The 15,630-nt window shown below is 46.1% G+C and overlaps 1 protein-coding gene across 9 annotated transcripts in view; it reads right to left on the bottom strand.

The window, feature by feature from the left end:
- The window catches only part of SEC16B (SEC16 homolog B, endoplasmic reticulum export factor), an 86,218-nt gene that overhangs the window by 26,729 nt on the left and 43,859 nt on the right, over nucleotides 1–15,630 (bottom strand). For all 9 annotated transcript variants that reach the window (XR_016442328.1, XM_090047266.1, XM_090047267.1 and 6 more), the window contains 10 exons: nucleotides 15,159–15,306; nucleotides 14,118–14,275; nucleotides 13,070–13,131; nucleotides 11,624–11,759; nucleotides 10,746–10,976; nucleotides 10,215–10,312; nucleotides 8,635–8,716; nucleotides 7,872–7,989; nucleotides 5,342–5,453; nucleotides 383–488 (listed from right to left, as the gene is read on the bottom strand). Coding sequence is in view for 8 of the 9 variants with exons in the window: in XM_090047266.1 (XP_089903392.1) it covers nucleotides 383–488; nucleotides 5,342–5,453; nucleotides 7,872–7,989; nucleotides 8,635–8,716; nucleotides 10,215–10,312; nucleotides 10,746–10,976; nucleotides 11,624–11,759; nucleotides 13,070–13,131; nucleotides 14,118–14,275; nucleotides 15,159–15,306 (1,251 nt within the window). In the remaining variant the exon portion in view is untranslated. The remainder of the gene's footprint in view (nucleotides 1–382; nucleotides 489–5,341; nucleotides 5,454–7,871; nucleotides 7,990–8,634; nucleotides 8,717–10,214; nucleotides 10,313–10,745; nucleotides 10,977–11,623; nucleotides 11,760–13,069; nucleotides 13,132–14,117; nucleotides 14,276–15,158; nucleotides 15,307–15,630) is intronic.

Here is a 15,630-nt window from a genome sequence, read left to right on the forward strand (position 1 = left end):
AAGAAAATCTCCCTCACCCACAGATCTGTCACAGAAACTGAGACTTTGTCTTGAGTAATTTACACTGAGCAAGGAGACACACAGCCATGCCCTTCCCAGTCAAGGAAAGGTGAGGCTGAGGATGTGCTTACATGGGAAAAGGGAAAAAAAGTAGAAGTATTTGTAAATAACCCTGGATGAAGCAACTCATGCAGGAGAGCACAGCCCTGTGGGGACAACTTGAATGCAAAGCTTAATGTTATACCAGCACTTAGAGATTGTGGTAATGAGCGTATTAGAAATGCATTAGATTGTGATTTATAGAGAAGTTATATTGCATCACACAGAGCTCTGGGAGCTCTGTGCATCTAACGTGTTAGTTCTGCCTGAGGCTTTCTGTTACCTGGAAAGTGAAGATGAAAGATTTGGGATGTCCCAGCAACTGACAGTACTCAAAGATTTCAGTCCTCTGGATAGACTCTGTCATGGCAAACTGTACAAATGTCTGACTGAAAAGAGAAGGAGAGGTGTGAGGGCAGGGATGAAAAACAAAACTCTTTCTCTACATGAGAAACCCAGATACTAGGTGCCTCTTCTGCCACCTTCCCTGCCAACCTTCAGACAGTGAAACTAATGTGGAGTGAAACTAAAATTCGGGTCTAAGTCCTGGAAAATTCCACCAAAAGGTTTCCTTACAAAGCAGGTAAAACAACCTACATCGGGGTGGGCAAAATACGGCCTGCGGGCTGCATCTGGCCCACCAGGACATTCTATATGGACCCTAAAAAATTTAGAAAATTAATATTTTTCTGCCCCTGGTTCCTGTCAAAGATACTAGGAGCAGTAGGACCCAGAGGAAGCCCTGGCAGGCTCCTGTCACAGCAGGGCCCACCGGGCCCCATCCCCCATCCCAGCCAGAAGCCCATGCCCAGGGGCTTCTGGCCCAGGACCAGGGGGCTGTTTGTGGCTGCACCAGTGCAGGAAATTCAGGCAAGAAGTGGGGCAGGGGGAAGCAGGGGCAGACCGCAGGGATCGTCCCAATCCTCAGGGCCGGGCCAGCTCCTGCTGAGCCCCACAGTCCAGCCATGCAGCTGGGAGCCGGCAGGAAGGCAGCAGGGGCAGGGGGAAGTGGAAACAAGTGGGAGCATGGAGCCTTCGCTGGTGTCCTGGGGCCAGCGCTGGCAGGGCCCAGGGTGGGACAGTAGGAGCGCGGGGCCTGGGCTGACAGGGGTCTCTGGAGCCAGGCTGGGCTGTACCAGCAGGGAGAGGCCCCTGCTGGCTGGGCCCCGCGCTCCTGCTGCCCTGCTCTGGGCTCCGCCAGCGCTGGCCCCGCACCCGTGCCTGGTGTCCACTGGCTTCTTCACACCTGTTCACTGCCAGTGCCCCCGCCCCAGCCCCACAGTACAGGCGAGGAACAGCGCGCAGCCCTGACCCCACACTCACTTGCAGGGAACGAGCTGGTGCTCAGCATGGGGGAAAAGTGGATGCTCCCCTTCTCCGTGACCAGCGCCCCGGGCTGTAGCCGCTCAGAGCCCACGCGGGGCTGCCTGTGCCTGCTCTCCGTTGCCACCGTGATGACTTTTCCCCCGCACTGAGCACCAGCTCATTCCTCACAGGTGAGCACAGGGTCAGGGCTGTGTGCTACTCTGCACCTGTACTGTGGGGCTGGGGTGGGGGCACTGGGAGTAAACAGGTGCACAGGAGCCAGCGGCAGCTAGGTGGGAGCATGGGGCCTGCGCCGGTGTCCTGGGGCCAGTGCCAGAAGGGCTCAGAGCAGGGCAGCAGGAGCACAGGGTCCCAGCCAGCAGGGTCATGATGGAGCTGGCCAGCTCCCCCCTCTCCTTGCTGGTGCAGCCCCGCCCAGCTCCACAGACCCTCGCCAGCCTGTACCCTGGGCTCCTACTGCCCCGCTTTAGGCCCCGCCGGCGCTGGCCCTGGGACATTGGTGCAGGCCCTGCGCTCCTGCTCCTGCCACTTTCCCTGCTTTCCTGCCCGGCCACTCTGCACTACATAGCTCCCATACCTACATCCATACCCACACATACACCTCCCCACAAACCCCCACATGCAATCACTTCTGCATATACCCCACAAACACCCACAAATCAGGACAAAAATACATTTTTAATTAAATTAAAATATATTATTATGGGTGTTTGATTTTTTGTTTGCAATTTGTTTTTTTTCCCCTAAGATGGCAAACCCTCTTCCCCAAAGGAGTACTTCCAGGGGTAAGGGGAGGGGCTTTCAGTGGCAAAGGTCAGAGGTTAGGGGTGGGACTTCCAGCCCCAAGATGGTGGCCAGGGGGTGGGGCACCTGTCAAGGGGCGGGGCTATGTATGCAGCCCTCAACAGCTTGCCAAAACTCCGTAAACGGCCCTCCACCCAAAATAATTGCCCGCCCCTGGCCTACATGCCAAACCCATCCACACAAACCTCTAGACGCAGGAAAGCAATGAGGTAAGGGAACCTTTTTATCCTCCCACAATGCCCATCCCACTCACCACCATGCTTCACAAGGAATTTCCTGCAACTTAACAGAACCACAGAGCATACATCAAATCCCCTTAAATCAGAGCTTGCCCTGCAAGGGACCTTTGGTCACCGTGGCTGCACTGGCACAGTTATGTTGGAAGACATCCTTAGTAGAGCCATGACATACGGCAACAAGAGGGGTTTTTCTGCCAGCTTAGCTACTCCATCTCCCCAACATGGCTCAAACTAAGCTGGCAGGAGCCATCCTCTGCCTATGTAACAATGTCCACACCAGGTTTCTGCCAGCATAGCTCCACTGACAAGGAGCCTCCATTAACAAGGGGGATGCAATTTTTTCAAAGGATTAACCAACATAGTTATGCCAGCAAAACTATGCGGTGGAAACTGGAGTTCACACTGCAGCAAAACACTTCAGCCACTTTAACAAGGATTTACTACCACTGTCTGTGCTTGCGCTAAGCATGTGACATGGTATTTATTAATGGGGAAAGTCTGAGATTTCTGTAATGCCAAAAATGAGCAAACAGTATGAACAGAACAAAGCAAATTGGCTCTGGGCAAACATACTTTTTAATCACTTTAGGAGTAGGGAAGCAGCCACTTCAGAGCACACACTAGCTGTTACAAGGTAACTTACATCCGCCTGCTTCTGTAATGATGTGTTGGCTAAACTGCTGTAATTTTAACCCTGAATAAAACAGGGTTAAAACTGGAATGGTTTTCCTATGCTGGTATGGGTGCAGAAGCATACAGATGTAACAGTGCCATTGGAAGAGCTTACCTTAGCATAATTTGATATCAGTACAAATATTAGATCTCCCTATAATCTTAGACTCTTAAAGTCCTTTTCTCATTAGTAATCTTGAGAGCTAATAGCATGCAAGGAATTGTTTCTCAGGTAAGTTTTCTAGCTGAGCTTTCTGCAGGAACCCACAGGTGTTAGGCACCACCCCTTGCGGTACCTAATACTTTTAGGTTTTATTAAAACCCCAGTCTAAGTTATAATGTCCCTTTAAAATAAGCTACGACATTACCATCATGGGGCTCTCTTATAGGCTATGGGCCTGGTCTGCCACTGGTTGGCCCCACCCCATGTGCAGTCACTTACACCTATGCACCATGAATGGAAAACACTCCCATCCTGATGATAACCCACCCATTCTACCAGTATAAATGATAACATAGGATTCAGGGCAGCTGTGAATCAAACCCAGAAACATGAGAGAGCTGACAAGCAACCCTCATTTGGAGACTGGGAACAAAGAGCCTCTCCAAATTAACTAAATTATCATTCTTTCCCAGGGACACAATGAGACTGCACCTGAATTACTTCAATTCCTAGCCTGGACTTCAACACCTCACTGGTCCCCCTGGAATGGAGTGGAGCCACAGTGACATCCAGTGGACAACTGGGTTAATCACAAGTCCAGCCTCTCCACTGACTTACTTGGCATAGGCAGCCTGCAGTTTCTAGTAATTGATATCGGAAGCATGGGAAAAGATAGTTATGACCTTGGTGTTAAAGGTAAGGCAGGGGGTGACTGTGAATGTTCCCATGGAACTGTATTAGAAGATCTTCCCATTTTACCAAAAGTAATGCTGCCCAAATATAATTAACCCTTTGACTGCTGGACACTGCAGCTGCTTGGGTGTTGTGCTGTTCGTATGAATTCTCATTCTTCTGACTAGAATAAAGGGATCAATAAGCCTATCCAGAAGACAATGCTGGTGCCAGTGTGCTTGGCATGACCCCCATCGGTATTGTATGAGACCAAGGGGTGGCCCTTCTTTCAGTCTTTTTTCAGTGACGTGCTGTGCAGCCTTGGGGACATCCTTATACCTTTCTATGTCCAAAGCTGTAGATATACATAACTTTCAACTGCCTTAAACGAGGAAGAGAATTGCTACTATGAAGTACAATGAAACAAGGTTAAAGTTATAACAGTTTGGGTATATTTATATCACCCTATGAAGATGCATATGTAACAGTTACCGCTTATACCCTTATAATTCAATACTGGTATAATTGGTATTTCTTTCTACGTCATTCCTGTAGAATGGGTATTAAATAGGCCTCCGTTCATAACTAGGATTAAGCCTCCATAATTAGAATCAGGTAGCACAATACAACAGATCAAATATCCAGCATCAGAACTTTATATGACCTATAGCCTGCTATAGCATCTGCATGTGATGCCATTACTCCCACTATGCCTTTTATCACTAACATTAGTCTATACCAGTGAAGGAAGGCTCTAGAGCAGTGATTTTCAGCCCGTGGTCCATGGACCCCTAGGGATGTGCAGACTATGTCTAAGGGGTCCACAAAAGATGACTACAATAAATTAAAATGATGTGAATACCCACACTTACCATTCAAAGGGGTCTGTACCTCCATTCAAAAAATTTTAGGGGTCAGTAGGCAAATGATGCAAACCCCAAAATGGGATAACTTTGCCCTGAAAGAATCAGAGGCAGGTGGTACACTTTACACCATTTTAAGGTTTGTCTGTCCACATCCAGTTCCAGGGAAGTATTTGCTAAAGGCAAATGGGCCATTACTCACTCCCTCATCATATACAGTACAGTGACAAGGTACAGTAATACCTGCTTGTTGTGTGCCAAGGTACAGTAATACCTGCTTGTTGTGTGCAGCTGCCCTGAGAAAACTGCACCACTTACCTGTTCCTAATCCTGGTGCCTTTTCACCACTACAATTACACTGGGGTATGTGCTTGTCCAGCCATGCCCTTGCACAGCTAACAGAAAGAAGGGATTCTACTACTTTCGGAGCCTTGGGTGAGAAGAACTTTCAGAACAACAGCTGTCTATATTGGCAGGGTGCTGTCTGCTTCAACTTTACTTACCGGTGACTACTGCCCAGCAGGGCCATGCGGTCTGTTTTAACCCCATAATGACCAAAAGGGACATCAGCCATCAGATAGCAGAAGTGAGCAGCTTCTATTAGCCCTTTCCCAGCTGGACAGAGAGAAAAAGAGATAAAAGCTAAACAGACCAAAAACTATGAGTGCAATGAACATTACGGTGAATACTTTTACACCTGCATTTGAGAAAACAGCTGAGTTAACTTGCCCCTTCTGCCCATTGAGCACTTCAGTCCTTTCCCCAACATCCCCCTTCACTGCTGCTGTTCTTCCAACTAATAAGTGTTGTTTTCAATTAGGGAAACCTGACTGGGTAAGAAGTACATGTGCCATCAGCTTCCTACTTAGGTATGGTGCCAGTAAGCGTACAACTCCAATTTCAGTCTATCAGAAGATGGTAGTTGTGGCAAAATGTGGTGTCACCATTTAATTGGCCCTAGGAATGAGCAGAGTAAGTTGTTATTCTCAGTCAGTCACATCTGCCACTTGTGCTCTGAGATAGTTTGGAGTTTCTAAGAGGGAAGTGAGTATAAATTTCAAAGTCTGCAATGATGCCATATACCTGCAGGATTTTGCAGCTATGGGTGCCTACAGATGAGCCAAGAGGCTGCTCCAATGTGCTATAATTACAGTGTGTCAGAGCAGACTCGATTAATCAAGTCTGCTGGAGCATGATAATTACTGCACTCCAGCTAGTGTCAGCATCTTATACATCAGTGTCCCCATGCTTCAAAATGGTGGTGGGGGCACTTGAACTAAAGCTCGTTTGATCGAGCACCTCTGCCACCATTTTAAAGCGCAGAACACCGATACATGAGGCACTCCCAGTGCTTTAATTAGAGTGGCTTTCAGAGCTAGTCTAATTAAAGCACACACACCCCCAACACACTCACAGGGAACATGTAAAAACAGCCTATGTCAGTGATCCCCAACCCACAGTTCACAAGCAGCATGTTGCCCATGAAACCTTCTCATGTTGCTCATGGCCACAGATAATTATAAAGTTTAAACTGAGACTGATAGAAAAACAAAGCATGATATTGCCCGCAACATGTTACTCGCTCAGTGTTGTCTCCCATGGGTCAGCAAAACTTGGAGACCACCGGTATGTATTGTCTGTGAATGTGTACATGAAAGACAGCAATACCTTCTCTCATTTCTGCCCCACTATGAGGAGTGAAACACTGCAGTTAGAAATGTACATATGTCCATGCCCATATAAAAACATATACCAGTGAACTTCTGCACACACACATGCAAATACAAGTGTGTGCATACACATGTGCATACACAGACATGAGCTCCCTGTTGCAGTGGAACATGTAGATCACTTTATCAAAGGAAACCAGGCCCACAAGTTCACAGGCTGGGATTTGTAAACTGGCAGAGGTGTTTAGGCACAAACACATGATTACATGCACTACAAAATCACATGAAAAGAAGGTACACAAGGCTCACAAATATGTACACATCTGTTCACAACAACTGAGAGCCCCATATGCTTCTGAGATATCACAAAGCATTTTAAGAGAAGCTCAGCAGTAATTTAATAATACAGCTGTGGTGTCCAGCTGAAGAGAGAACAAGCATTCAGCCTGGAGGTAAAGTAGCATAAGCTGTCCTGACACCATTGTGTAAGGAATTCAAGAGAGAAAAGACAGAAGCAATAGCCCCACCCCAGCCTGGTCCATTCAAGCACTAGAGAGATTAACGGGATGGTATCTGATGGTTCAGCTGTGACCAGGAGGCTGGAAACAGTGTGTGAACAGGCACCACTCCCCACTCCCCAGCTCCAATTTCTTCCTGATATTTCTGAGTTCATATGAAATGCAAAAGCACCCTCCCTGTTTACAAGAGCACTCAGCAAATATCCCAGATCATCACAATTTCAAGAAACAAGCATCAATCCCCTACCACACCACTCCCAAACACAGGCAGGAGCCAGGTAAGAAAACTGAGTTGGTGTCCAGTCACTCCCCAAGTCCCCAGTCCAGACAAGCATACCTGTGAGTGCTCAGGTCACACTGCAGGCACAGCAATGACTGCCCCATTATCACAGTTTTAAAAATGTTGGCCTGTTTTTTCTGGGTGGTCTCTCAATTTTAGTGGTCATCTTGTGGCAGCAAAGGTTATTGCAACTGAAACTGTAAATAAGCCCTACCTTTGTCTTCCCTTTTCCTAAGTGTCCCAGCTATACACCAGCAGAAACCTCAGTAGCTGACCCAGAGAGACCATTTTAGCTAGAGGCAAAATGATATTTAGCCTACCACCTGGAGAGCTAGGCCTAGCTGCTGTGGTGGTGGAGGTGATATGGGTGTCTTTACAGTTGAGATGAACTGAGACTAAACAGTTTTCACTCAGGGCCCCAGGCAGGTTTTGTACTTTAGCCATTCAAGCCCTTACTCTCCTGCTTCCTGGAATAGATTGCATTGAATCTGTGAGCACAGTAAGGCACCTTATCGGATGCTGCATGTGGACTTCTGATCTGGAGACAATATCTGCCTCTGCTCACCTAAAGAGTCTCCCATTGTGACAATAGCTCGATGGTTCAGCTCAGCCTCTCCGACATGGTTGGACAATATCACAGCTAGATGGGGTCTCCAGTCTCCCCATTTGCTGTCTCCACAGCACTGGGAAGGAAAAGAAAGGAGGAAAAGGAAGATAAACACATAGTTCACCATCTTGACATAGCCTTTACCTGACTTCAGTTGAAAGCTACTAAATCTCACAGACAGAAGAACCATATACACTAAAGAAATGGGGATGTAAAGAGGGAGAAAGGGGAAATCCACAAGAAATGAATGCTACAACTTCTCCTGCTGCTCACTGGAAGTTCACCAGTGCTGCCCAATGGCTGTGCTTCTTGAAAGAAGCCACCTTAATGGTAGATACTCATGCAAAGTAGCAAAAAACATTCATCCAACTTCATCCCTCTGTATCAGCATCTGCTCCAGTCATCAGGTGCCTCACCCCATGCTTTTCCTCCATGCCACCATCAGCCAGCAACTCCTACCATCCATGCACTTCTAAAGATCAGCTTCATGTTTCCCCAGGTCAACTTCACACCTTCCGCCTCCTCATAGCACCACTGAACACTGGCACACGAACCCGCATAGAGATAGTGGTTATTATACTTCACCCAACCCAAATTCCTATAGAAGAAAAAAGCTGTTCTGGTCCTGTCATCCTATAGAAACTCAGGAAGCCCAGTATTCCTATTCCAAATCTATGCCAGGCACTGAAGGAGGAAGTAGCAGGCCACATGTGATAAGTACCAAAGCTGCTTGGGGTATTCTTCCTGACATGAGCTGGAAGAGAGTCTGCAGGGGATCATTGGCAGCCAATGTGCTGGTGAACCTGTAAACAGAGAGAGGAGAAGCAGGGACATTATGCTCATGGCTCTCCAAGGCCTCAATCTCCAATACAAGGAAGAAATAGCAATCCACCTCCCAAAAAATGCTCCATGAAAAGGTTAAATAAAAGCTGTTGGTGAGAGTATGACACAAGAAGGAAAGAAGAATAAATCCCAGAAGGCTGGTGATCTCTATGTTATTTGCAGGCCAGAGAGCTGCACAGGAGAACTCCTCAATTCTGGGAAACATCTCCCTGGAAAGGGTTCAGGTTGTTTGAAGTACAGAAAAAGAGATTACACAGGGATGTCACACAATTGTAAATGGAAAGGGAAGGGAGCTGCCTAAGCCATACTGTGAACGGAGGATTTTCATTCAGTTTAAAGGAAGATGTGAAGCAGAATAGCTATTCTTAATTAATTCCCTATGTGGGCACTTACAAAATAGATTGGGCAAACTCAGGTCAAAGATTCATTTATTCTGGAATTAAAGCATCCTCATTGCAAGTTAACTGGAAAAAGTTCATCGGAATAGTTCTTCTAAAAAAACCTCCCCTTGCAGACAAACCTTGAGATGTTTTCTATATTACAATATGGTCAATTGTACAAAGGTGAGATTCTCTGAAATAGTTAAAGTTGGGGCATTAGGGCTGTAGCCCTAGCCTAAAGACTTAACTTTCTGGTGAAGGAGGGGAGAAGTTAAGTAAGTTGCCCTATTAAATTTCAAAGAATTGTGAAACATTGGAACAACAGGCATGCCTGTAAGTGCAAGAAGAATACTGGATCCTTTCAAACACTGCATATTCACCCTTTTCTCACTCAGCCAGCTTCTAACTCATGTAAGGATTTTCACATGGACCCCCCTCAGTTAACCCTCCCAGTGCAGCAGCTAGTCAAGGAATTAGTGTCTAAGATGCTGCTTCTTTTCCTCCTTTAAGGCTGGATTTTATGAGATGCCAGATTACAGCATTATTGTAAGTACAGATGTGAACTACCCCCCACCCAAGGCAAGCCAAGCCACGCCACGCCACACCACGCCACGCCACGCCAATACAGTGAGCTTGCTCCTCTTTATCCAATCAGCCCAATGTGGTCATGTTCCCCTTATCTCACAGCCCTCTCTCCATGCCCAGATTGTCTTACCAGCTGAACAGCACAAGTCATGTTATTTTCATTCACATGGCTGGGGTGTTTTAGGCTACTCCATCCCACATCTCAGAACCTCTAGTAGCAGCTTCCCCCTGCTTCCTAGCCACCAGATTGGTTTTTCTTGCCAAGCTGGAGACATGTATGCCTGAGGAGACTAGCCAGATCTGTACAGGTTCCTCCACATGCCTGTTCAGCTGACTGACAAAGTAATGGAGCATGAAGGGCTTGACTGGAACCTGTGCATTGTTTTTGCTTTGTAGCATGGCTACCGTGAAAACAATGAGTGACACCTCAATGGTTAGCTGTGCCCAGCAAAACCAGTCACCTGAAAGCTGCCCTCTGGCCACTCCTACCCACCCAGTCAGCACCCAGCTGTAAGTCCGTGAGTCCATCTTGCTTGACAGAAACAGGGCATGACCCCACAGCTGGTTTCTCATGGCCCAGTCCAAAGCTTCCTGCAGCCAAAATAATAATTAAAAAATCATTTTATTACCATCTGTTACTATTTCACTCTTCTACAGCTATGAAGAAAATGCCCAATTCCACACCTAGTCTGGGACCAACAGCTCTGGCTCCCCAGCCTGACTTCTCTGGAGATTTTTGGGTTGAAGCTTGTCTTGCTAGGAAATCTCTGCATCTATGGCAGGCTGGTCTCATGTGAAATTAATTTTTTTTCCTGCAGATGTGATTCTTCATCCCAGACACTGAGCTAGCTCAGGCCTGAGAGAGCTATATAATTCAACCCCCACCCCCAGCCCCCATCAACTACAGATAGAGGTTAACGGACTTGGAAAGGCAAAGGGAAACTCAGCCACTTCTCTCCAAACAGGGCAATGCTGGCGGGGGTCAATGGCTGAGGAGGCACTGAAATGTACATCAGCCACTTACTTTCTTCCTGCCATAGTAAAGGAGCTTGGTGAACTTCTCCACTATCTGTTCTTGTGTATCCATGATGGGTGGGATCTCCCCAGTGAGGAGATCTGGTGTTCCAGAGCCATATGATGACCACTCATCATCTGTCAGGTTGATCAGGTTGGCTGCTGGGTTTTGCCTTCTGTACTTCTCCAAGCGCTTGCAGTCTTGCATCAGAAGTTCAGCTGTGTCTGAGCCTACCATGGACTATAAAGAGACAGGGAAGAATATATGATTTGCCATATCAAACCAAGCCAATGACCTATGCAGTCTGGTATCTAGAACAAGACTGAATATTATGAGCGATTCCTTTTGGACCTTCCACTCATCATCAGTTTCCCACTTCCATTGCTGGCTTTTATGATTTTTATCCTGCCAACTGTCACCAGTGAGTCTCTTTTAACCATGTATATGTACTGTTAGTGGAAAACGGTCATGGCAACTAGCTGTCAATAAGTAAAATTCAAATGTTGGTGATTTTACTGTTGTATTTTTTTCTAACGACCCAGAGCAGACCCCCTGCAGATTAGGTCTGAATAATTATTCACCTTTTCAGTATAAATCTAGCTCTTAAACCAAGCTGACAGTGCCCCTGTAAGTGGTGCTATTGTACAGGAACATTGGTACCCCCTTGGTACAAGCAGCAGCCCTGAACCAGCATTTCTTCTATATACCCAGTATTTTGGGCAACGGGACTGAGAGAGTGTGATGCATTTAAGATTCCATATTAGCAATACTTGGTTGCTTCACATTTACTCTAGGGACCCCCACTAGAAGCTCTCCATAACATAATCAAAGGGACTCAAAAGCTTTGGCACATCTCTATAACAGCACCTTGCAGTGCAGGCACGTACCCCATTCTGACGGCAAAGCAGAATCAAGAGTTTCCAAAGTAGGGCTGAATCTCTGCCTCTCTGAGTTGTCAGGTCACAGCTCATGGCCACTCTGTGATGGCAAAATGTCATCACATCCACCTTGTGCAAATCTTCCCTGCAGAAACAATCACAGAAGCAAAAGTGTGGGAGGTGTCAGCAAGTATAGAAGATGGCATCCCCAGGGACATCAAGGAGGAATCTGTGAATCATGTGGAGGACTCCAGAGGCTCAAGGGGGCAGGAGGTGGGGAAAAAAAAGCTCTTCATATGCAAATCAATAACAACTGTACCCATATGCACAGCTTGCAAAATATAAGAGCATAGGGCTGGAAGGGACGTCTTGGGTCATCAAGTCCAGTCTTCTGCACCCGCAGGTATCTATATAATAAATAGGTGGTCCACAGGAACATCTGCTCCAGCCACTCTTACACACCTCATACACAAAGCACCCCATAACAACGCAAAGATAGCAGCTGGTTATTCTTATTCCCATTTTCCAGATGGCTCAACTAGAATGATTCACAATATATCTGAAATCCCTTCTTAGTGCCCTTAGGACATTTTTACCTGATTAATCTGTATACAGAGAATGTCAAATATACTTAGAATTGTTGGGTTCTAGCAATCTTAATGCTGCTCTGGTGTCTCTTTCTGTTGCTCTACTATCTTCTGATTTTCACATTTCTTACCAACTTCTATACTTCCTCAGTTCTCCTTTTGTAATTTCATCGCTCTCCTTCCTTTAAACAGGCTGTTTCCTCTCTCATGAGCTTTGCCCATGAGCTACTGAATGCCATATCAAGATAACCAATGTAAAAGAGAACACATTTAATGTATCAAAAGGGAAACACCCACCAGGGCTTTCACTTAATTAACCTCAACTCCTAAGGGCCTCAAAATCAGGCCTTAGTACTTCATAGCTTAAGAGCTTGTCAAGACTGAATATTCTGGTTGTATAGATCACTGATTGTACAAAGATTTTGGATGTCCAGGAGACCTTTCTAAAACCAGGTTTGCTGGGACATAACTCCAAAATAGGGCCAAATATTCAAGCCAAATCTTCAAGCCAAATCTTCAAGCAATGGTGGATGGATATTCTCAAAAAAACAAAAACCTTAAATCCCAAATCTGAGGTCAGAGGAAGTCCTGAATATAAGCCTAGTTTGGAACTTTACAAATGAGCCTTATCTTCAAAATAAGCCTAACAAAAAATACCTGGATCTAAATACTTCAAATCTATTCATCTTTGAAATTTGAATCAAAGTGCCCTGGCTAGGGCTTATCTCCAATTCTTTAAGTAATTATACTACTCAGATGGTCAAGCTGGTACAAAATACTACAGTGCAGCCTGAAAGGGGGCTGTGTTTCTAGGCAGCAAGAAATACAGAGAAGTATGGTTTACTATGCTCCTTTGATGACTTTGTACCTGACAAGAGGCCCAGGGAAAGCTTGCAGTTCCTCTTGCTCTTTTGTGTTATCAAAGATGACCTAGAAAACAAGAGCAGATTCAGTGACTGGCTTCTTCCTGCCTGGTTAAAGCTCCATCTGAACATGCAGAAAGCTGAGGTGCTTCAGCAAATGGCCTGACAATCTGGGTAAAAGTCCTCCAGGTAACTTTAGCGAATCCATACTGTTACAGAGCAGATGTACTAAGATATTGTGTTGGTTAGATGGTGAACTTTAAGAAACAATTGTCCTTTAGGATGGCATTTGGGTCATATACTTCTTGCCTCTGGAAGGAAGAAGACTCAGTTTAATGTTTATAGCAGGAAGAAAACAGGCTGACTTTATGGAGACAACCTTCCAGTTAGGAGTACAGTCTACTTGAGGCACTTGTTTGGAATCCCATACCACACCCACTGAGCCCCTTACAATCATCAATGTATTTCTCCTTTCTGCATTTTCAGAAAGGGCTAACATACCCATTTTGCAGATGAGAAGTAGAGGCACAGAGCAGCTAAGTAAAGGTGACAAGGAAGTCTGTGCCAAAGCCAGGACTAGAACCAAAGTCCCCCAAATCCAAGGGAGACTAGTGTCATAACCAGCAGGCCATCCTTCCCCCCAGTCACTCCCCAACCTCTCCTAAGATGACAGCTGTAACACCAAAACATCTCATCAGAACGGACCAGCCACCTGGTATAAGAACCAGTCCAAGTGACTCCTGCAGGACTTGAATGATGGTAATCAACTAACAAAAACAACCTGTATCACACTCAAGAAACTGTAAGAACTAGAATGGCCTGAGCCCTGAGTCAGATCTCTTCCACTGGGTCAAGGTTGCCTACCTGCAGAGCAGAGTTCAGCCAGAGCTTTGGGTGGGGGCAAGGAGCTGCAAAATATACAGCTTTATTTGAAGTTTCACAGTGGAAGAGGCTGTGTGGGTATGGTACCTGAGGCTCTGAGGATTAATGGGGCTGTGTGGATTAATTGGAAAGTAGTTAGTCTCCATTTGAGGGGCTCAGCTGATTGCTTACCTCCAGGCTGTGCAATTCCACAAGGGCAGGCTGCCCCTCAGCTGGGAAATTAGGGCACACTCGGACCAGGTGGCCTCCTGCTCCAAAGCACACGGGCACATGAGGGAGTGAATACTTGAGGGGTGCCACATGGTGCAGGGTGGCCAATGAGGCCTCCTCTAAAAAATAAACATAGACACAGGCCAAAATCAGCTCTCTGGTTTTTACTCAGCACTGTTCATATTTGCAGAGAGAGTGAGGGAAAGCACCCAACTTTCTCTTCCAGGGATGACTTCACTGAATTCTCCGCAAATGACAAGGAGCCAGTGCCACAGGATTGCAGGTCTCTCCTGGGCCTTCTGACATATTTGCATAGTAGTGGGTCCAGTGTTGCCAGAGACAAGAATTATTGTATTTGTATGGTAGCTTTGACTCTTGCACAGCCCTTGCAAAAGTAACCCCAAAATGCTATAATTTAGGAAGATCCAAAGAGCATTTGCACTTGAAAAAAAATTAAATCAAGTTTTCACTTCTAGATAACTTTAAATGGTCTCTGTGTCAACCCTCATGTGCACAGAGTCACTCAGAAGCTCCTTACATATGTGACTATGCTTCTAAAAGCAGGGCCATGGCAACAGAGGCCAGTGACACTAAAATACAATTCAACCGACATAGCAAAGTTCTAAGAGGTGACGGTGATCAGAATAGCTCTGTTTAGGGCAATGTGATCATCTATTAAAGACAAAGAGAATACATACACATACCCTAAATTTTTGCAAGGTATGATATTTTTCTATTTACGATAATTATTCCAGTTTTCAAATCTGGCAACAGGTTCTATATGTCCATCCATAGACAAACCCCCAGTAGGTGGCCAATAAACAGCATCACTCTTCACATTCCAAGCTCCTCAAATAAAGGCCACTCATCCCCCTCTGAATCTTTTTAGTTTCGTGAGCAAGGTCAATGGCATATCCTGAACTTGTCCCCTGTCTCCCTAACTACAGCTCGTGCATAATCCTGGCCTCACCTGAGGTCTTTGGTGGTTTCATGGTTACCCACCTGTATGAATTGGACTCCAAGCTTCAGATGGAGCAGGGTCATACTGATTGGAAGAGTCAAAAATGTACTGACTGAGTTCATAACTGCTGGAGCTGAGGCCAGATTCCTTGTACTGCTGGAGCAGACTGGACTCACCAGTACCTGAGAGCTAAGAGAAAAGACAAGCCAAGATGACACAAAGAAAGTGAAAGGGAAAAGGATAGGAGAGAAAAGGAAAGTGGAAGTGAAGACAGGGAAGACGGGAAAACATGAAATATGGTATAAATGAAATTAAACCAGTTTGCAGTGAGAGTGCCACAGCTTTCACCAAAATTGGGATTGAAAAAATTGCTTTAGAGCTAACAGCAAAAGCCTCCACTGCTTGCACTATAGAGCTATGCTCTCAGACTGAGACACAACTACCTCATCTCTATGGTGAATCCGGCACAGAGGGAGACAGGCAGCATGCACCACTGCTGAGGGTAACGATGCC

Source organism: Crocodylus siamensis, chromosome 5 (genome assembly GCF_052110815.1).
Source record: "Crocodylus siamensis isolate JL-2025a chromosome 5, ASM5211081v1, whole genome shotgun sequence".
Taxonomy (NCBI): domain Eukaryota; kingdom Metazoa; phylum Chordata; order Crocodylia; family Crocodylidae; genus Crocodylus; species Crocodylus siamensis.